Below are 22432 nucleotides of genomic sequence, written 5' to 3' on the forward strand. Positions count from 1 at the left end.
GGTGAAGGATTTCTTAGCCAGTTTAAACTGAGATATAGGGATTAGATTTATCAATGCTTCTAGGGGCATGAGAAATGTCCAGAGGGGAGGGTTCAGCTATGTGACGTGTGAAATACCAGAGAGACAGCCTGGAGGGTTCCTCTCCTGCCAAGTAGTAAACTTCAGAGAGAAAAAGGGAGTGAGAATGTAAGCAAACCTGAGGGAATGCTGAGCTCTGTGGCTGGCAATTAATAAAACAATGAGGATGAATGAACTGTGCTACCAAGTAATCCAGGATACCTATATGTTTGACCTTGAGAAACCTACAGGGAAAGAAGTGAATGTTTGGCCATGCACTGGAAGGAGCAGCAGCAGCTCTGGAGTTTCCTTTTCTTGCCCACGTGCCTTTTTTTTGCCTCTTCTTGTTGAGCCTGACAGGCAGCCTGCTGGGGCATCCTCAGTGTCTGGATTATGGGCCGCCTTTCCAGCCCCCTTTTCACTTGGAGTTCTGCTCTGCCTATGAAAATTTTGGCTGCTGTGACCAGGAGAGAGACAACAGCATTGCAGCAAAATACTGGGACATCATGGATTATATTGATCCCCGAGGGCATAAACTATGTGGAATGTATATCAAAGATATCCTGTGTCAGGTAAGGCAGAAAAATAGTACCTGTATCCTACACTTTGGGCTGACTTGGGGGTTCTTACAGCCTCTTACAGCTAGCTGTGTTGCTGTGGAAAGAGGTGTGGGAGCAAGGGATCAGTGGGCTGACAGGGCAACATGGTACCTAATCCTCAGCATGCATTTTGCAAAGAGCTTTGTTGTAAGGTGCATCACTTTGTGGTATCTGGCAATACATAGTGACATTTGTTAGCAATAATGATTTATGAAAGCATTGCCCAGCGTGGATGATGATGGAAATCCTGCTGCTCTGCTAATTTTTTCATAATGAAGAGGGGAGTTACAGATCAATATTTACTTTTTGCTTGCAACTACTATGTGCTGGATTACAAATTCTACAGGATCAAATGATAGGGGAATTACCAGACAAAGTGTTGGGATCCCTGGACTGCATGAAGGATGTGTTTTGCTTGTGTTCCCGCTGGGGATGCTCCAAATGGTGTGGTTGCTAAAGTAGAACAAAATTTAATAGGCAGTGTTTTCACACAGCTGCTGCAAGGTCCCCAGGCTTCAGTCACTGCATTTTCATCAGTGCTGTCTCCCCGCTGTCCTCCAGGCTCACAGAAACAGGCATTGTGCAGTGAGGAAAGACCAGAGGCACTGTTCTTCCTGAGCTCCCCTGCCTCCCTGTAATTAGAGGGCAGAAGTGACCTGCCTTTTTAACAACTGTTAGTCACACAGAGCTGCACTTACTGCATGCCAAAACACAAAGCAGCCAAAAGACACACTTAATCTTTCTAAGAACATATAAAACTTTTGTAGTTAACATTTCCTTAGCCCTAAAATACTAACTGTGTACCAAACAGTTTCCACTCTTTTGGATGCTGGCAAGATTCTGGCATCTCCTTGGGTCAGGCAGGGACACCCTTTCAGAACCAGGACTGAAAAAAAAGTAGCATCAGGGTTGTTTGTCATTTTATAGTTGTTGAACCAGAAAAAGATGTGTTACAGGTCCTAGCAGAACCACCAATGTAGGTGTTACGAAGATTTTTCTATGTGTTGCAGGTAGAAAAAACATTATAAAATTACTATCGCTTCTTTAATTGCTCATTCTGCAGGACATAATTTAATTCTGCATTTGTTGTAAGTGTGTTTTGTAGCAAAAAAAAAAAAAAAACAAACCACCCTTATAGTTAGTTTCTTATAGATTTGGAAAAAAAAAGCTGTAACTCTTTTCATATCTTTGAGTAAGATTTCTGTTAAGTTGGAGTTTGTGATTGTGTTGTGTTGCTCTTCCTGTTCAAGTTGGTGACAACAGTGGAAATGATGCCGAGTTCTCCGGCAAATATTATTTGGGTGTTGAATTAGTGGAGGAGTAAAGATCTACCAAATGGTTTTGCTTTAGTGATGTCACTTTGCTGGATCAAATTGTTACTGATGATCTCATGTGGAAGGGATGGAAAAGGACATCTCCATTCTACCACCTCCGCAGTATCCTGATGGTTTGTAGTCACTACCTGTGAAGTGTTGACATGTACCTAGTGCCACGTCAAATATAAAAAGACAGAAGCATATGTGTGATCAGGGTGCAATTGTGCCAAGTACTTATTTCTGCTGTGTACGTCAGGACTTCAGATAAACTGCTGCTAGTAACTAGTGCTTGTATTGATATTATTTGTATGGAACTTGGGACACAAAGATTAATCTCAGAAGCAATGGTAGACAAAATAGTATTACTGGCTTTTGTCTTTTGAACAAAATAAATTTCAAGAAAGAGGTGTAGGTGCTTATTGATAAACCTGAATTACTAGTAGCTGCTCTAACTTAGCGAAAACAGTATTATTTTGCATCTTTAGGAAGATCAGAGTGGTAGGGATGCGTTGTAACAAAGCAGTTCATTCAGTCAGGTGTTCCTTCAGTGCCAAAACCGGCAGACAGTAAAAACCAGACGACTTTTTTTTTTTTTTTTTTTTTTTTTTTCCCCCCACCCACCAGCCTTCCTGGTGTGGTAATGAGCAGTGTGCTCAGTGTTACACAGAGAAAGCTGCTCTTGGCAACTGCAGCGGTGTCACTGGTCCTGCAGAGCCCAAGAAGCATGCCATGGAGTGCACCTTACCTTGGCAGTGAAGCTGTGTGTTTTTTAACAGATAGAAGACGATTAGATGGGGATGCGTTCTGGATAGTGGATTTCCTGCTGTCACTCTAAACCAGATACATTTCTCTTGAAAACTACCAGGCTAGAAGAGGCATCTAAAGCAATCTGGCTCTGCTGGTAGAGCTGCTTCAGTTTGCATCTGGCAAGATCTGGGTCTACTTTTGCTAGCTACACTTATTCCAAGCATTTTTAAGTTTAGAGCCTGACCCTCAGCTGAGCTGTTCTACAATTTAGCTTAAAAACTGAATATGAAACTCTGAAAACTGCCTGTAATGTTCTTAGGGAGGTGTGCAAGTTGCATGGCTATAAAAATTCCCTGGATGCAAACTTTGCTCCATGCACTAGAACAGCTGCTTGGCTGATGGCTGAGAGGATGTTTATTCAGAAAACTGCTACAGGAGAGGCTTGAAAACTCAAACAAGCCAATTAAGCCTTGTCCAAACTGATTGAGAGCCATGATATTAGCATGGGATAGGAACTAGTGCGGGGAAAGCAACATACTTTTTAAACAAGTCCTAATCTGAGGCTTGACTTGATTGCTGGCTGCACACTTTTTTTGTGGAGAAACTATTACAAAACAGCAAACTAGTATCAATTTGATTTTAGCAGCTTCAGCTTCTTGCTATATAAAGTAGTGGGATTAATTGTATTGTCACGTAGGCCTGAGTGAAATGAAAGCAGACAACCAACAGTGACTGTAAGTCAACCTATTCCTGGGAGTTTACTTAGATGCTGAGGAGCAGCCTCCACCTTGTGTGTCTTGCTGGGTCCGTGTGCTGCAGGTGGTGTTTGTCAGGCAAACACTGTGTGGGAAGCCCAACAGCTGGAAAAGCGTGGCAGCTGCTCGGGGGTGACACTTCTTTAGGAGGATGAGCTGTAGGAGACCGTCAGGCTGCAGACTGGGCAGAACAGAGTTGATGGAGCTTGGAGGCAGTGTGAATATGCCTTGTTTTAGAGGAAGCTGCTTTTCTCAGATTGCTGATCTGGGAGCTGGACTCTGTTCCCACTTACTGAGAGAAATTAAAAATGTTTTCAAAGGTGTTAATAATCACTTCAGAACAGAATTGAGAGGAGCTTGAGACCGCAAGGGACTTGGGCACAAGGCAGCGGTGCGCCAGCCCCAGCTGCGTGTTGGTGGAAGAGGGCGTAGAGCAGTTAATGAGGGAGCTCCCCAGGACTTGAAATGCCACACAGGTTAGGCTCAGCCTACTCTCCCCCACCTTTCCTTGGTGATGCCTTATCAGGCTGTCACCTCTTCTTGTCTTCTAGCTGCTTGAGATCAGCACCATATTTTGTGGAAACTGATATAACTAAAAAGTCAACATATTCAGGGGTGTGGGAGTGTGTACTGGTGAAAGTGGAGAAGGTGACCGATGGTTAATGGGCTCGGTAAGCATCAGGGGAGGAACACGCCAGCCGAGTGTTTTTGAATGCCTGCACCAAAGCTGCTCTCCTTCAAGAAGGTGAGAACAGAAAGACACTTACCTGAAGCTTTGGCTCTTGGGGCTGGCACTCAGGGCCTCATGGTGTTCTTCCTTGTTCTAGGAAGACCTTAAATGTGGGGAAAACGGTGTGGTTCTGCCATCTAGGGCTGGGGTCAGGCTGAAAGGACAGGCCTGGGGGACTTGGCTTCCCTTTGCGGGCTGGGGACTTCTGATTTGGGAAGAGGAGAGGTTCCTTACGGATGTGATGAAGAGGCAACAGAAACCAGCTCGCTCCGTGCAGCTTGATAACCAAATGGCAGCAATGAAAAGTGAGAAACTTGCTATACCATCCAAGAGTTGAAAGGGCTTTACTTGTAGAAACCATATCTGTTCTTAGTATGGCCAAAAGCCTTCGGGTTCTTCTGTGAGCGAAGGAAACAGTTTGCTATGCTAAGTTTGGAATGAGGGTCTGTAGCCTTCACATTAAATATCTTGGAAAGGCTGCTACTTGCCTAAAAAAAAAATTGTCAGTGCTTGTATAACTGCCCTAAATTTGTTTAATGATGCAAACTTGTTTAACAAAGCAGAAAAAATACTAATGTAGTAGTTCTTCACTCTTTGACTGTATATATACTTACCTTCCTTCACATGTGCTCAATAAAAAATCCGGATAGACCGTTTCAGGCTGCTGGCATGAAAACCAGTACAATAATCTTTCTGCAGAATTTAGTTCCTTCTGTTTTATCTTCTGCAATTTTGTGCTGATTTAATATAGACGTGGTATTTGAATGGAAATATTTTAGAAAAGTTCTGGCCCAGAGTTTTTGCAAGATGAGTTTAAGTTTAGGTACAAATTTGAACACAATGTATGATTTTTAGTATTTAACCTGTATTTTCCACAGCTGAAAAATTAACGATATTTGAAGCGACATAACTTTAGATACATAATACTTGAAAATGTTGCCCACAGTATTTTTCTACTGTATATGTGATCTCCAGGAAATGGTAGCTACGTGAATTGCTTAAGATGATATTTACTTACTTGAATAGGTTTTAAGTCTCAACTACAGTCTGCTTCAGTGATATTATGCATGCAAGCGCGTCATTGAAGTCGTACAGCATCAGAGCAAAGATTAATTTAGCCTGTATATTTGACAAATGTACATCTTTAGCACCTACAATTTCTTCTGGCAGAGTTTCACCTTTTTTAACCTGGCTTCTACTAGCTTTATCTGATGCTCCCTCATTTTGCTCTGGGAGAAAGCGAGCCCCATCCATCTTCTCAGTGTCACTTGTGACATTTACAGACCTCTGTCACGCTGTTATCCTGCTCTGATCGCCTCTCTGCAAGACTGCTCGGTCCCACCTTACCTAGCTGTTCTGTAGCTTTGACTGTCCTTGTGGATTTGTTCCCCTATTTTGTTTTTGGGAAGGGGGGACCAGAGCTGCACACAGGGTTGAAGTTGTGGGTGAACCTGTATCTGTTTTGTTTTTCTTTCTTGCTTTCCTAACACTTGATTAGACCTAGGAATGGGCTTAAGTGGCAGTAAAATCTTAATTATATCTGGAAAAGGCAGTGATGGTGGCTGATGTGAAAGATGTGTCCAGATTTGGAGAAGCCTGAAGTATGAAGGCTAATGCTCTCCATAGTGCAAAGAGTTGCTGCAGTGAGGGAGTCAACAAATACTTCTCTCAGCCTGGTAAGAACGGGTTACAAAGTACCTAGTTTAAAATCTATCAGGGGAAACTAATGGAAATTTCTAAAAGCAAAGGTAAGACTAAATTACAGGAAGAAATTGCCTGTCACTTTCTTAAAACCCTCTAGTAGTGGAGAATCCACAGCCTTCATAGATGTACTTCTGTTGGGAATAATTTAGGTGCAGCTGATTGTGCTTGGTAAATGAAACTGCTACTGACCTCTAAATCCCCTTTGGCCATATTCTGAGTGACTTTCTACTATTCCACTTCAAAGATGACTCACTCACATTCTCTCCCTTACTAATTTTTCTTTTTATTAACTGTTTTGCTTCCATGAAGGTGTCTTGGCTTCTCCTGGGTGTTTGTACAGAGCCACATATTTAGTTTCTTTTACTTTGTAGGAATATTCTCCATACGCTGCACATCTCTATGATGCAGAAAACCCTCAGACACCTCTAAGGAAACTCCCAGGACTTTGTTTTGACTACTGCTCTGAGTTTCATCTCAACTGCCACTCTGCCATTAGCCTGCTGACGAGTGATAAGCACATCCGAGAATGCTGTGAGACAAACAAGACGTGCTTTTGCAACCTCCTTCACCTACACGATGAGGATTACCGCTTCCCCAACGTGCTGAAGAACACAGCCCTCAACCGCAACCTGGGCTCGGTGGTGGAGGGCCGCAAAGGCTGCCTCCAGCTCTGTCTGGCCGAGGTTGCCAACGGCCTGAGGAACCCAGTGCTCGTGGTGCACGCCAACGACCGTACCCACCGCGTGTTTGTAGCTGAGCAGGTGGGCATGATCTGGGTCTACCTACCTGGTGGCAGCCGGCTGGAGGAGCCCTTTCTGGATATTAAAAGTATAGTGCTGGCTACGCCATGGATAGGGGATGAGAGAGGTTTTCTGGGAATGGCTTTCCACCCCAAGTACAAGTACAATGGGAAGTTTTGTATCTATTACTCGTACGTGGATAACAACTGAGTGGAAAAGATCAGGATCAGTGAATTGAAGGTTTTGGCATCCGATGCCAACAAAGCTGATCCACGCTCAGAAAGGTAAAATTTATGTCGAATCCTGCTGTATGCCATGAGGAGAAATGATTTTTCTCTGTCCCTGTCTTTCCCCCTTGCAGAACCTCCACATTCCCAGTCACCCTGGTCCAGATGTGTGACTGGCCTGCTATGAAGCTACCAGAGACAGGTAGCTTCAAGGTCACACAGCAAACTAGAAATTAAACTGAAAGGATCTAGGCTTCCAGGTTGTCTTCTCTCTCCATCTTGTACTCTTCTAAACAGTAGTGATAGCCTTAAGCCTATTGTGGAATTAACATTTGCCCTAAAAGTGTTTTGTACTGTAGAACAACATGGGCGTTTCGCTACAGTACTATACATTTCATTTGGTCCGATGTGTGCACCTGCCCTGTCCCTCTGCTAAGAAAAAAAGCTAATCGTCAGTTTTGGAGAAGAATTTTTTAATAGTGTACTTATGGTGATTGTGAAACTTTAGAGAAAATAAGATGGTTCTGAAGCCCTCAAATTCACCAACTGCTTCTCATACAAGAAAGCAGAACCTGCCTGCCTCCATTGAAGTTTGAAGGGCAAGAAGTGTTCCCTGCAGACAAACACATTACGTATCTGCAGTTGTGTTTTCAGAAGAGCTGTGATTCTCCTGTGCTCAGGGTGGTGGGCGAGCTCTGTAGCACAAGAGGTGTTAGTGCAGCGCAGGCCAAAGCTGCAGTGCACCGGGCAGCCGTAGTGCCGCACGGCTCCTGGGAAGCGCGTTTCCTCGAGGGATGCCGTGCTGAGAGGAGCTCTGCTGCAAGGGAGGCAGGCAGCCTTATGCTGCAGGCTCACGGGAAACAGGATGCAACACAGCACCGTATTTAACAAAGCTGACAGGTCTGGACAGCTGGGAAATCTTCCTTTCTTCTGTAGAAGTAGTGGTGCAATATTTATGCACCCTACCTGAGCATTCAGTCCTTCCCAGTACTATATCTGACTTAATTATGTTTTGGTTTTTTTTTTAGGAATCTTCTGGAGCTTGAGGAACCAGCCGCAAATCATAATGGTGGGCAGCTGCTCTTTGGTGTGGATGGCTATATGTATCTATTCACAGGGGATGGAAGGAAAGCTGGAGATCCTTTTGGAAAATTTGGGAATGCTCAGAACAAGTAGGTGGGAGGGCAGATGAGACCTTGTTTGCCAAGATACAAGGTTTGGAAATGAGACAGTGTGGAAGAACAAAGTAAAAGTGCTTCCAGAAAGTGCTTGTACATCTGCAAATCTGTCTGACGCAGTATTTTAAAAAAAAAAAAAAATTTTACATCTTGAAAGCTGAGGGAACCCAAGTTGTTTAGAGAGGGAAGAGTCTTCCGTGACTTGAGCAGGTTGCAAGATACACCAGCCACTTGTTTATTTCTTCTGGACAGATAACTTTTCCTTTGGAAATGGAGGAGATGATGATAATTGTTTGTGTTTTCAGTTGGCTCTCAAGCTGGGCTTTCTTTTTCTGTCATTCTTTTTAGGAGCACTTTGTTGGGGAAAGTCTTGAGCATTGATGTGGATGGAAAAAGCCCTGATGGAAAGCCTTATCGCATCCCTCCTGATAGTCCATTTGTGTCTGATCCCAAGGCCCGCCCTGAGCTCTATGCTTATGGGGTCGGGAATATGTGGCGCTGTGCGGTTGACAGAGGGGACCCTGTCACGAAAAAGGGAAGAGGAAGGATATTCTGTGGGGATGTCGGGCAGAACAGGTTTGAAGAAATCGACATCATTGTTAAAGGAGGGAACTATGGCTGGCGAGCAAAGGAGGGATTTGAATGCTACGACACAAAGCTTTGCCACAATTCCTCTTTGGGTAAGGAAGAAGTTTTTTTTATAGAAGATTACTATTCTATATGTGTATTTAGTGGACTGTAGCACCATTTCTCCTGTGAAGCTAAATAATCCAGTGTTGCATGTTAAATGGTAATTGCTTACTTCTCAAGAGCAGAAAACCCTTCTTCCCCAGCCGTGCAGTGTTGGTATGGAATGATGCCCTGCTTATTCAGGGAGTTCTCTGCCATACACTGCACTGGACAAGGTGTTCAGGGTCAAAGCCTGTGCCTTTTGCAGACAGAGTTCTCTCAGTGGAGTCAAGATGGCAATGGATTTGGTTTAAGTAGAAAAGCAATATTGTGTTTTCTCCTGAAGCTTGGAGCCGTGGATACGGCTAAGGACCAGGCTGACACTGAGACCCTGAAACAAATCCTGTGGAAGAGGCAGTGTGTCCTAGCGAGTAGGGCGCTGCAACAGAACACCCAAAAGCTGTGCTCTGCATCTGAGTGTGCGTACAATGGACAAATTCACTTTCTGCCTTTAAAAAAAGAAGGGTAGATATTGGTGGTCTTCATAAAGCTCTTTGGAAAGCATGGTAGAACAACTGTGTTTTGTTATAATGTTTCTTAAACTGTTGAAAGAAGACAACTGGTCTCAAGCTCATGGAGATGTTCCTGAAAGATCTGCATGAGCAGGCAAGTGTAGAGTATGTACTATCAACACTCCTCCTCTGCTATGCTGGTACCCACGTGACTCTCTATTTTTTTGTTTTGTGATTTTTTTTTTTTTTTGATGGCCTAATCCTCAACTGACAGCAACTGATTTAGATTTTGCTGTTAATCTCTGTTTTCTAAATGAATGGCATTTGTGATCTTTATCCTCATCATTGAAGATTAAAGATAAGCTACTTGATCCAGGGGAAAAAAGTGAGGACGAGACTGAAATTTTGTGGGATCTGATATTCAACCTGAGAAAGGGATGAATTCAATTTTAACACTGCCAGAAGCAAAGCCTTTATTTTATTTTATAAGTCTCATGACATAAAATAGAGGTAGCACATTTAAGCTTGTCCTGTGCTGAGAGTGTCAGCAAACCTATGAAGACGTTAACTTGCAATTGTTTGCTCTTATTCCCTTCTCTAAAAATATTGGAATTTGTAAAAACAATCCCTGCTAAAATGATTGGTGCAGTCACAAACCTGTAAAATAGTGTTTTCTGCACGCTGGTACCTTTCTGCATTGCTCGCTTGATGCAGAGAATCTTGGTCCTATGTGTTATAGAAGCTCATCATGACTGAGCCTTAACAAGCAACTACACAGAGAGCTCCTTAAAGCCCCCAGGTCTGTTCTGTCCTGGAGTAAATTACTGAATCCCCACTGAAATTTAACTGTGCTGTTTATTCAACTGTACTGATTCTTCTAGCCAATTTTGTGCCCATCGGTGTCATTGAGCTATTGCTTTTTGATGTTCTCTGGAAGTAGTTTTTTTCACTCTTTATTCTTGTGTTGAGCAGATGACATTCTTCCAGTATTTGCATATGGCCGCAATGTGGGGAAGTCAGTCACTGGAGGTCATGTATATAGAGGATGTGAATCGCCCAACTTGAATGGCCTTTATATTTTTGGTGATTTCATGAACGGTGAGACTAATTGTTTTCTCTGCAGCTCCAGTTCTGCACCTGTATTTGCCTTATCTGGGCCTTATCTGTGTAAACAAGCATATTGGAGCATCTTGAGACCTTTTGAGCTGAAGTAAATGAGAATCTCAGATGTTTGTGTATTAGTAAGTGCTCTGTTTGACTATAACAACATTTTGGTTGGAATCTAAACTTCCTCCAATTTAGCGGCCTTAGGATAGGTTTGCTTTTGTCCAGGTGTATTCTTCCAAAAGACAACTATTAAAGCCAGTCAACAGTCAGGGTCCTCATTGACTTTTTTAGTATTAAATAATGCATGCTTTTGACAGGAACTAATCTTGATAATGGAAACATAAAACACGGTTTTATTTTTCGTCTAGTCGATTTATGGCTTTACAGGAAGATGGGAAGACAAATAAGTGGAAGAAGCAAGATATCTGCATTGGCAGCACAAGATCTTGTGCTTTCCCTGGAATGATCAGTTCTTACAGCAAATTCATCATCTCATTTGCTGAGGATGAAGCAGGTAGGTGTTGTGCCAGCCACACCTTTACTGGAAACTGTACTGTCAGTTCTGTGTTGTGGGGCAAATGTGTAAAATTATATTGCCTCTCACATGTTTCTAGAGGTCAGGCACTGCAAACCAGGTTTGTGGCTAGCTCAGCATGGCAGGTGGGGTTGGTACGTGGTTCGGAGGGGTCTTCTGCCCTGTGAGGCTGCTGCAGATGGGCTTGAGGGAGAGCTCAAGAGACAGATCCTTGTGCAAACGCTTCAGGTTCTCTAAGGAGTCTGAACTCCTGTTTGTTTCAGCATTTCCCTGTGTTTTTTTTGCTTATGCTGTTTTATTAATGAAAAACCTATATCAATGCAGTTTGTTCTTCCATTGTAACAGCTCATCATTGCTTGAGTTCTTACAGCTTATCTGAATTTCCCCCACTTCATTAGTATAAATTCCTCAGTCTTAATTCACAGCAGCAGAACTTCACACTCTGGATTATAGACTAAGGCTTTATTTGGGGATGAGGAAAGCCACTCATTTTAAAATTTAGTCTCGGTGCACAGGATTATTACTATGGTCATGATGAACAGATCTCTCACCAAGGTGAAAGTACCAATGCATACTTTGTTCACTTTTGTACAGTCTCCTAACAGACAGCTGTGTGATACAAAAATTGGCTGCAAGTTTTCTGATAACACAGTTGTGCTTTAGTGAGCTCTGATGCTTCACAATTCAGCATAAAAGAGATTTGCTTGTAATGAAAAAACCCTAGCCTATTCTGTTGAAGATGCAGGAAAATGCAGGATTTGTTGTGATATATGTAAAATTTTTAAGTGTTCTAACAACATGTGGAGTGAGTGGATCTTATGTCTTTTCTACTGGGTTGTTTTTTTATAAACCAGTATGGTGTCATCATGTAGTTTGAAAGACAGCAACAGTTTTTGCCTCTTTTGCAAGCTACCATAATTTTCCTGGATATTGTTCTAGTGGGTGCTGAAGGGAAGACATGAGGAGTAGTTGCTCTCCTCAGCAAGCATACACGAATAAGAAGCTTCTGTCTTCCTTGGATTAGCCAATTTAGCTCTTGTTGGATTTTTTTTTTTTTTTTTGTTACAACTATGAGATGGTTCAATATTTATCGTGTGGTCTTCCCCTCTATTTGTAGCTTCTGGATGCTTCTTTGGTACAAACAAGTTTTAAAAATACACACTTATACAGAGGAAAGTAACCTTTTGGAGGGTCACTGACATGAGGTAATGAAGGTCCTGCTTCAGGCACTGCTCGATGGAGAGCTGCTGGTTCTGCATGGAACCCTGCTGCAACCAAGAGATCATTTGTGTCCCTGGGAGTCCACCTGCACAGGCCAGGGTGAGATCAAAGTCCACTTCTTGGAAGTAAGACACAACTGAGGGAGTGACTGAAGGGAATTTTCTTTTCTGAACGTGTGAATTAGTGAAGAGCCGGAAAAGAAAGGAAATGGAGAACTGGGATTCAGCTTGGGTACTTGAATCTGAGACTGGTTTTCTTTTTTCACTTCCATTTAGGAGAGCTGTATTTTATGTCTGCTTCTTATCCCAGTGCCTATGCACCACATAGATCGCTCTACAAGTTTATTGATCCTGCAAGGTTAGTAATTAAAGATGTTTTTCCATGTCAAATTCTTCTGTAATTACCATACATTCTCCATCTATTACAGTAGAAAGAACACTAAGTACTACTGATAGAGAATCTCACTGACCTCCACACCCAGTCTTTGGTTCTTGTTCACCCACTGCACATCTGGTGCAACTTTAATCAGTTTTAGTGAATTTATTCCTCACTCGTCACATTTGTGCACCCAGAAATGGGCAGAATTCAGATACCTAAAAAGTCTGGAATGGTAAGAATCAAAATAATGTCTCCTTGCTAGCGTATCTGAGGTATAGCACAGTGGTATTTTAAAAAGGACAATCCGTATCCTTCAGGGTCGTGAGATCAAATATCTGCAATGCACTTTCATATAAATAAATAAATTGCAGTCCACAGTTTACTTTTCTTCACAAAGAAGAGTGAAACCTGGTTGTTTGTGCAGTGTTCAAATAATAATTGCAGCCTGAACCTGAGTTTTTCCAAACAAAATGTTTTTTCACCATTAAACAGTTATCCCTGCTAAAAGTCTGTTTTTACAATAATCATGCTTATGTAATTTTTCCCCCCTCCCAGGCTTCTGGGTCTTGCTAAAAAGCATTAAATGAGTTTCAAGTCACCCTGTAAAGTAGATACCGTACTAACATCTGTGCTGTTGCTGAGACCTCAGAGACTATGAAAATGAAGGAAACAAGTTATGTTTTCTTGGGAAGTTAAATCCAAAGCTAGATAGTTAACTCAAGATCTGTACCAAGGCGATGGGGAATAGGAACCTGAGTCTCTTTTACTTGCCGTAACTACTTGAGGAGACTCCTGCCTTTAACAGTTTATTGCCTGCCAGGAAGCTTTTGAACTGCATTAACTGTGGTCGACAAAAATGTAACGTTTTGAACTAAACAAACAAACAAAAAATAAAATTGCAAGGTAGCATAAACATAGAGAGCTTAGGCATGCTCTATTTCACCAGAAAAAAAAAAAGCCCTCCAGTCCCTATGCCGTTCCTTAATGTGCCATGAAGACTGTCAGGATGATAAATCTTCTCTTCTCTCCCACAGTGAAGAGAGAAATGCACCTTTCTCTTTCACAAGCAGCCTGTGGGAGCCTTTCCAGGAGGTGGCTCTTGCCTGAGGACCAGTGTGCAGTAACGCACCATCTTCTGATGACTCTGCGGTGGCAGCAAGCCCCTGCCAGGAGCGTTACGGTTTCACTGCTCAGAAGGACTTTCTGGGAAGAAGCCAGCTCTTCCCTGTGCTTATGGAGCTTCATAGCTATCACTTCTAGAGCAGGACCAGGCACTTATTCTCTTTGCTCTTTGGAATTTATTCTTGTATTTTCTGGTTCCCCTTGTTTACCTCAGCCTGGATGTTGTTCTCCCCAGTTTTGCCCTTGCCTGTTTGCATAAGCACTTTGCAAGCTTGTCCAGGATGTGCAAAGCACTGACTGCTCCTCTGGAGGCTGAGCTTGCCCGGCTCTGGAGCAGCGTCCTCCTAATGCCTCCAGAGCCTGGGTTGTACTCTGGCCTCCTCCTGATTCTGTGAGCGGAGACTTTTCCTTTCTCCTTTGCATTTTGATGCCGTTTGCAGGATTCTTCCGTTCCCATCTCAGCGTGAGGGGGTGGCTGGGGTAACGGGCTCCTCTGACGGGTGCAGTCCCCGCTTGCCCAGCCCCGGCTCTCCCCGCTTCCCACCTGCACTTTGGCAAGCCCGCTGGTGTGGGCAGCGAGCCACGCAAACGCCCGCTTCAAAACGCTGGCAGGGCCACTGCCTCCTTCCTGATGGCAACTCAAACTTCCCTAGGGACCTCCCAGGAAAGCAGATGTCAGCGCTGCACCGTGTCCCCGCTTTTCCAGCAGTGTTCTCGGAGGCAGCAGAGTGGCTGGCACACCTCTGCCGGGACTGGCACCAAATCCCCGCAGTCCGGAGCGGAGGGAAGAGGTGTTAGAAGGTGCTTTAGGGGAAGAGAGAGAGGGAAAAAAACCCCACACCAACCCAGCAAAAAAATCCCCACAAGAAATGCCAACAAACCTGCTCTTTTTTAAAAATGGGATGGAGGGAGCACTTGGCGTTCTCCCCTGTTTGAAGGAGAACGCTAATCACAAGAAAATGTGATGCCTTAGGCCATGCTTTGCTCTGTGCTGGCAAGCATGCCAAATTGGAAGAGCCTGTTCCTATTTGTCCTACAGCAGTTCCCTTGGTGGGTAACAGAAAACGCAAGTCTGTTGCTTGTTGTACCCCCCTTTTGTCATTTAACATGGGACAGCTTTACCTCGGGAAAATGTGCTTTATTTAGGGTGCTTTTTTACTGTGGGGAGGTGTCAGGGAGTGGCAGGAGAGGAACACGGATACATTTTCTTTGCAATTGTTGCTTCCTCCCTCCTTGCCTGTTCCTTTCTGTTCTCACCCGTCTTGCTGCAGCACTATCTCGTGTCTGAAGCGGCACCCTCTGAAGGTCACACTAACTTCTGTGGGGCTGTGTGGGATTATTCTGCTGCGTGTACAGAGATCCTTACACGGCACCACGAGCGAGGGGAGAGCACTGTCTCTGACACGCCTCAGGTGTGTGACTGAGACTCCTCTCCTTCCAGGTGGGATGCACGAGCCAATATTGGTGAGGACAACCTGAACTGACTGATAGTCTGAAGTTCAACCAATGCCTTCACCCCAGGCTTCTAGAAACAGCGTTGTGCTGTGCCTCCAGCGGCTGGACACGTAGCTGAACACAACTACTCGGTGCCCTTGAATTCAGTGGTGGGCTGCAAGTTCATGCAGGCAGGCTAGCATCCCACACGCAGACAAACCAGCTATTGATATTGGATAAAGACAGTCCAGACAGCCTGATGGCAGAAAGTTGACTGGAAGGGTGGTAGAAAGGAAGTTGCAGCCTTCCGGCTGCTATCGCTATTCAGACAGGGATTTTATGGCTTGCAGCCCTGAGATAGGCTCTTCAATTCCACCTACGTTGCACTCCAGGTACCTAAAGAGTTTTCATGCCTCTTCCAGCAGAGGCAAATGACAAACAGGGGATTGATGCTTGCCTCTGGAATAAATAAACTTCCTTAACAGTCTCTCAGATATCTGCATATGGCTTTCTGTTTTTCAGGGAGAGCTCCACCAGGGAAGTGTAAATACAAGCCTATTCCAGTGAAAACAAAGAGTAAACGGATACCATTTGTCCCATGTGCAAGTAAGTTGTTAAGCTTTAATTTTACAGAGAAACAAAACATATAACCACCTTACGGGCATGTGATTGAAATCTTTAGTGGTCTTAAAAAGTAAAGCACTAAGCAGAAGCAATCTTGAGGTTAGGTTATCACATCTAATGTGTGCTTCTGTTGTCTACTGGATGCCAAATCTCTTCTTAATCCTGGTCTCTGATATCTTTTTCTAAGTGTTGCCAAGTAATAGTGTAAACAGGCATCAAAAGGAACTGATGGCCTTGATTCAGGCATTGCATTTGGTCAGGGAAGTTCTGAGCGCCCATCCCTGGCTCTGTGACAAGTTCCTTGAGTCAAATAATCTCTGTTCTGTAAATATAGGGGAGTCAATCTTCTTCCTCCTGGCCTTTTTCTGTCTTATGTACTGTGCAACTAGGGTAGGGTTTACATCTTGTTATTGAGTAGAAACGGTGTTTAGCAAGCTGAGGTTATCTTGCCTGGGCTTTCCAGATATTAGTGTAACATGAAAAATTTGTATTAAGTCTGCCAAAGAAATGTGCAAAGTTTCATCATATTCTGCCTGGACTTATTGTCCTTAAATATACATTCATCATTTCTGAAATTAAACAAATTTTATTTCCCAGAAACCCAAGGCTCTTTCAATGAAGAAAAAAGGTTTATATAGTGTGTATTTCTTCTTTCAGAATGGCAGCTATTTTTCTTAACTGTAGCTCTAACAAGGTTTTATATCAGTTATATCTCTGAATGAGCCTTTTGCCTTAAAGCAGAGATGCTGAACCATGTTAATTACTTTCCTCAGAGACTGTCCTTGAGCTGCTTAATGAACCTTCAACAACCCAGCCTCTGAAAAAATCTTCTACCCCCACTGCAGCCATCTCAACAGTTTCTTTCAAGAAAGCTAAAAAGACCTCATTCACCAAAATAAAAACATCAACAGCGAAACCAGATCCATCTGGTAAAAAGGAACGGAAAATCAAAGCTGAGGCTAAACCTCACAAGCTAAAGTGGGAAGAGAAGGTTGCACATGTTTCCAGAATGACACCAGCACCACCTTTGCCAAAAAAGAGCTCCCATTTAAACAGAACCAAGAAGTGTCTTCCAAAGCAAGCTAAGGAAAAACTGCAGAAGAGGAGGAAGGAGCATAGATTAAGCAGCAGCTTTTGAAGCTCAGTGATGTCCCAGGGCAAGCAAGTCACATATAAGATGGTGAAACAAATTAATAGTGATCAAATGAAAGAGAATCAGCCGAATTGTTATGCCAGTGCTCCCAGGTGCACCTCCCTTAATGTCAGTGTCAGCAGTCTGCCTGTATGTTCCATTAAGCCTTAAGAGCACCAGCCTCCTCATACTGTCTTTGCAAATCCCGCTGTGATGTCCTTTTCTGATGTACGTAGTTAGGAGAGTCTGATGGACAGGTAAGATTTGGCTGTGTATGGCTAATAAATCTAAGTGCCTCCAACTTTGGGGACTTGAATCTTTTATCTAAGGATAGGAAATAGACATGTCAATGACCTCCTCTTTCTTTTTTTTTTTCTTCGCCCTTCAGCTGAACTACACCGAGCGCACAGCGGGATGCTGGGGGGGGAGCGGGGAGAGAGGACGGTGACCAAAAACCATACCGCGCCGTTTTGCCGTTTCGGCGTCCCCTTTGCCCTGCTCTGCCCGCGCGCTTGCGGGTTGCAAAAAGCAGCGCTCTGCTGCCGCGGCTGGGGCCGGCGGGAACGAGCCACTCAGCACCGCTGAGCCCCCCCCGCCCCTGAGGAACGAAATTCCCGGCTTGGTCAAGGGAGGGGAAAAAAGACTGGGGAAAAAAAAAAAAAAAAAAGGCAAGAAAAAGCGCAGCGATTGAAAAGCTCGGGAGGCCCCAGCGAGGATCGAACTCGCGACCCCTGGTTTACAAGACCAGTGCTCTAACCACTGAGCTATGGAGCCACCTATCATTTCCAGCGCTGCCGACGCGCCCTGTGCCTCTCCCCGCGCTGCCGGGGGCTGGGGGGGGGGTAGGGCGTGGGGGACCGTGGGGGTCAGCACCCCTTTTCCTGGGTGGACGTGACGCGGCGGTGCGAAGAGCCGAGCTGCCGGCGCCCACCCCCGGCCCTGCCCTGCGCCCCCTGTGCCGAGCCAGGGCCCTGCCCGCGGCGTGCGCGGAGCTGGGAGGGGCGGGAGGGGCGGGGGGCGAGATATTTGTCTTTATTTCTGCAGCGCAGGGGGCCGGGCACCCGGCACCAACGAGCGCCCCGAGCACCCCAAGCCTTCCTTTTTTATAGCAACAAGACGTAGTCGGCTGGTGTTCTCACACTTCCTCGTGCACCTCTCGCCCGCCCCGCCCCCGCCATACATAAGCATTTTATCTCATGTATAAAACGTTTGGGGAGGTCCCCTCATTAGCGTGCTCATTATTCACAAGCGGGCGCTTATTTTGGTATTCTAATTACCAAAGGTTACTACAGGATACACTCTCATCGTGACTTTATTCCAAAATTGTGCCCATAAAGCTGCAAAACAGAAATTCACAGCTTGCTTAACCCGGGAGCTTCCATGCTGCCTTCGTTGGAGATTAGGAATGTTCCAAGGTTTGGAGGTGACCAAGGCCAGGCAGTCCTCCATCAGATACACATAGTTGCTCAGTTGGGCATCTTTGGAACTCTTAACCCTTTTTCTTTCGACGTCAGCAGGCTGTCTAGCAGTGTCCTCGGTGCTGTGAAGGAGGGAGCAGTTGCTCCCATGGTGGGAGCAGATTCAAGATTTTGGGAGGTAAGGCTGTGCAGCATATGGTTTTGTGTGAAGTGAAAAACAAACCAAAACAAAGCAAAACGAAAAAAAAAAAACCCAACAGAACAACTTAGTTTAAATGGAGATAATCGTCTTGATGTTGAATCAACTTGGTGTTGTAAATCTTCTGAGGTTTTGTGAAGTAACTCTTACAGAAAAACAGGTTTAATGATCTTGCAAATAAACCACAAGTCCAGGTTGACTAGGATGTGAACCCAGTGGCAAGATAGGCATTGTGTAGCCTTAGTTTCTCCTTGAATTTTTACAGAGCAAGGATATTTGAAACCATTGAAGATCTTTGCATAAAAGAACGAGCTTGTCATATACAGCCCTCTTCCGAGAAAGTTTAGGTGAGGGTGAAAAGGTAAATTGTGGAGAGGAAATTGAAGGACACCACTATAGAGTAATAAATCCGAGCAATTCTGCTGCACACTAGAAAAGCAGACATGATTTGCTGGGTGTGAGCCTCAAACTGCGCGTGACCAAAAGTAAAGCTCCTTGAAATAAGAATAGACAGGAAAAGCTGCATTAAGAAGTTAAAGACCTTTCATCTATCCCACACGCCACAAATCATGAACTAGGTCAACTTCCTGGTTTGTTATTTTTTTTTTTTTTTTAAATTTATTTATTTATTTATTATTTTTTCACCTTTTCTTTAAATGGATATGATCTCTGTGGACAAACTAGACCAGTTCTGGTGAGCTCTGTCTCGCTGTTTATTCAAGACACTAAAATTACATTATCTGCTTTTGACCTCTAATGTGGCAGCTGATGAATTTGTGAAGTTTCACATTTCTTTGATGGTTGATTTTTTTTTTCCCTTCCCTTTGAAGATAGTGACTCTTTAGAGTTGCTAAAGCTCTTCCAAAGAGGGCTAAAATGTCTGTGGTGAGTGTTCCGCTAATGCTTCAGGGAACCGAAATATAAGCATAGCTTGTTTTATAACCTTAAAATAGGTAGGAGCAGAACCATCTTACACCTTTCCTGCTATAAGACAAACCTACCTTCACCAGTCTAACAGAGTTGAGCAGCAGGGTGAGAGGTATTCTGAGAACAGAATACTGTTGAAACCCGGCTTTCTGCGATAGTATGGCTAGCTGTCACTATTGTTTTTTAACCTAGGTTCAAAGTCTGTAACTGCTGTGGTTGCCCTGCTTCCAGAGTCCTTTGGCTGCCTGCTTAGAGCTACTGCAAGGTGGGCTACACTTCAGATGCTGGGTAGCAGACAGAATCTTAGACACCCTGGGTGGGATTCAAGATGTGTGATTCAAGTACCAGGCTATCAGGGAGCCCTCTAGCTTCTCCTTCTAATGGAAATGAGGAAATGAGATACTTTCTAGGATGCAGCTCATCTCATATGAGGGTCAACCTCTCAAATAAGTCCTCTGAATCATGGTTTAGGAGTGCTTGTTTCTCAGCTGACAGCGAAGGGAGACGACGCTGCAGATGTCAGCCGTTAAGTGAGATGTTTAAACTAGAGTAACTGTGGCGGTAGAATTCCCGTCGGAGGACCAAGAGAATTTGTAGGGAGATGGCAAGATAAATGATATGTCTAAAGAAGACTCTATGAACATTTCTGCAACTAGACACACAGATTTTGAAAATTAAGCATTTATGCAATAAAATGCCTCTCATCTTCTGTTTATTGCTGTTGAAAGCCACTAGGTGGAACCTAAGTACTGTGTGAAAGGGTGAGGAAAATGTTTTAACGGAATTCAAATGCTGAAAAGTGAATATTTACCACACAGGTTTTTAAAAAAATCTGTAGGATAATTTACCTCTAAAGATGTGCCAAACATTTCCCTGTTTATATATGCTCTGTAAAATTTCTGCTGATTTGCAGTAAGATTAAACTCATGTTAAGTGTTCCCCTTGCTCAGTCAGGACTTTCCCAAGCATGTGTTATTTTCATCTGGTTCAGTGAATTAATGCTGATAAAAGTGGAGGGCTAATATCTGCTGTTTAGTAAAGGCCTTAATGAAAGCAAATAGGCAGATCCTTTGCAAACTGCCTTGCTGGTGTAACACGTTTGGCTTTTTATTTCATATAGAAGTTTTGTAAGACAGACACTCCCCAGGAAGGGAGGAATGCTGAAAGTTATTGGGACCAGCATGCAGAAAAATTTCCCCTTACTGAAGAAAGCTGTTAAGAAGCAGCAGGATTTGAAAGATATATCCTAGACCTTCTCTACACCAAGGACAGGCATCAAGCTAAAAATTAGAGTAGCTAGTATAAGAATAGATATAATTTTGTCCTCAGGCTGGACCAAGGCTGTTATTAAAAAATGACTTAGCCGTTCATGATTAGCTCCCTGACTCTCCTTAACAGCCTCACTGAACAAACACACGCTTAACTGTGTGTAGAGCTGGTGTCAGTCTGCAGATGTCAACTATGTTGCTATGAATTTACATCTGTCTTGTTAAGAGCAGTGAGCTAATCTCATGCATGTTCCCTATGATCTTATTGCCATAGCTTGCATTCAAATGCTAACAGAAGTCAACAAAAGGAATGACTCTTCAGATAGCTGGTTCATGAATTATCCCTAGAAATTCTCTTATACTATAGTATTCTCTTTTTCTAAACATCTTTGCCTGGTTTGCCATCCAGTTCCCTGATGAATTCAGTTTCACTGGTGTTTTGCAGGCTTCAGTTCTTTGTTGCACAAACCACCTACCAGCTTTGGGCTGCAGTAGTATGAAATAAATAGCAGTGACAGTTTTCCCTGCAGACGTGGTGTGTCTAACAGGTTGTTGTGGCTTGCCTACCTTTCTCCTCTTCACATCTGATTTCCTGTGTCCCAGGGGCAGCCTACCACATCTGGGATTATCTCTGCAGAAGTACAGATCAGCAAAACTGGCATGCTTGCCTTTCCTTGTCAACCTCTGTGAGAAAGGACTTGCAGCACAGCTCCAGCCTTTTTATGAAACGGGATGTTCTGGGGGTTTTAATTGTTTGACAGGTTCAGTACTGTTGGTTTTATTTCTTAAAGAAACTTTACAGTAACTAAAGGTGTCTGAGTTTAAGGTATTAATTTTAATTTGCAAGTGCTGATGGATTACTGTTTCTTATACAAATGCAAGGGGATTTTTGGAGTAAAATGTTATTAAAATCAGGGGAACACATCCTGCTGAGTTGGGGTAGCTTTTGGAGCCGGTCCATTGGGTATTTTAGGCACTCAAGGATCTCAATATGTGGTTGAGGCCTGCCTTCTTTATGTGGAGCTTTAGGTCCTGTTTGATTGGGGTATGCCTGAGGAGATGTCCTGTTGCTCTGCAGTTTTGACCCAATCAATCCTTTTAAAAAACATTGTTCTCCAAATTATACAGGAACGATCCACTTGTCCTTGAAACATTGGATACAAAACATGAGCTAGAACTAGATAAAAATCAACAAAATTAACCTCCTATGATTTTTCCACTGACAGTTACCTTGTATAACAGAGTCTGGATAAGGTGCTGGGAAGGCTGTTTCTAGGTTTGAGCTTATGCACTGCTTGAATCCCTACTCCAACCTAGCATGGGATACTGATGTGCACCCTTCCCTTCTCTGATTCTCTGCATTCCATAGGAAAGAAGTTTGAACATGCAACAGATACAGTGACCTTTCAAAATTACTTTGGTATTTTCAGCACTCTTCTTTTGGACAAATATCCAATATCACATGCAAAAAAAAAAATCCTGCCTTTTTAATAGCATTCTGTGCAGCTCTGAAGAGGAGTCAAGGACTGATGTGTCTATGAAAATTCAGTTCTTTTTTTCTTCAGAAAGGTGACACAGCACACAAGGGAAATGTAAAGACAACCATATTCCATGCATTTCTGCTTGCTTATAGGCCAGCTCATGTAATGGGTGTTGTGGTGCTCATCATTTATATTTGAACATCAGTACTTTTCCATGGAGAAGCCGTCACTATTCTCAAGTCATGCTCCAGAGTAATGGTTCTGTCTCTGCTTCATTGTGCTCACCTGTTGTGGAACACAATACAGTTACTTTTTTTTTTTAATCTTTTTTTCCTTGAAGCTAACATGCATC

The 22432-nt window shown here is 43.6% G+C and overlaps 1 protein-coding gene and 1 non-coding gene across 2 annotated transcripts; one reads left to right on the forward strand and one right to left on the reverse strand.

The window, feature by feature from the left end:
- The first annotated feature begins 244 nt into the window (after positions 1–244).
- On the forward strand, positions 245–17088 carry HHIPL2 (HHIP like 2). Its single transcript, XM_032989486.2, is given in 11 exon segments — positions 245–385; positions 387–629; positions 6280–6932; positions 7904–8047; positions 8402–8733; positions 10207–10332; positions 10709–10855; positions 12373–12454; positions 13565–13567; positions 15558–15637; positions 16429–17088. Coding segments are annotated over 11 exon segments (2316 nt in total). The 3' UTR covers positions 16794–17088.
- Positions 17089–17488: 400 nt separating this feature from the next.
- Positions 17489–17561, reverse strand: TRNAT-UGU. The gene has a single exon. It is a non-coding gene; the product is annotated as a tRNA-Thr (tRNA).
- Between the last annotated feature and the right edge of the window lie 4871 nt (positions 17562–22432).

Source organism: Tyto alba, unplaced genomic scaffold (genome assembly GCF_018691265.1).
Source record: "Tyto alba isolate M040663 unplaced genomic scaffold, T.alba_DEE_v4.0 Super-Scaffold_16, whole genome shotgun sequence".
Classification (NCBI taxonomy): domain Eukaryota; kingdom Metazoa; phylum Chordata; class Aves; order Strigiformes; family Tytonidae; genus Tyto; species Tyto alba.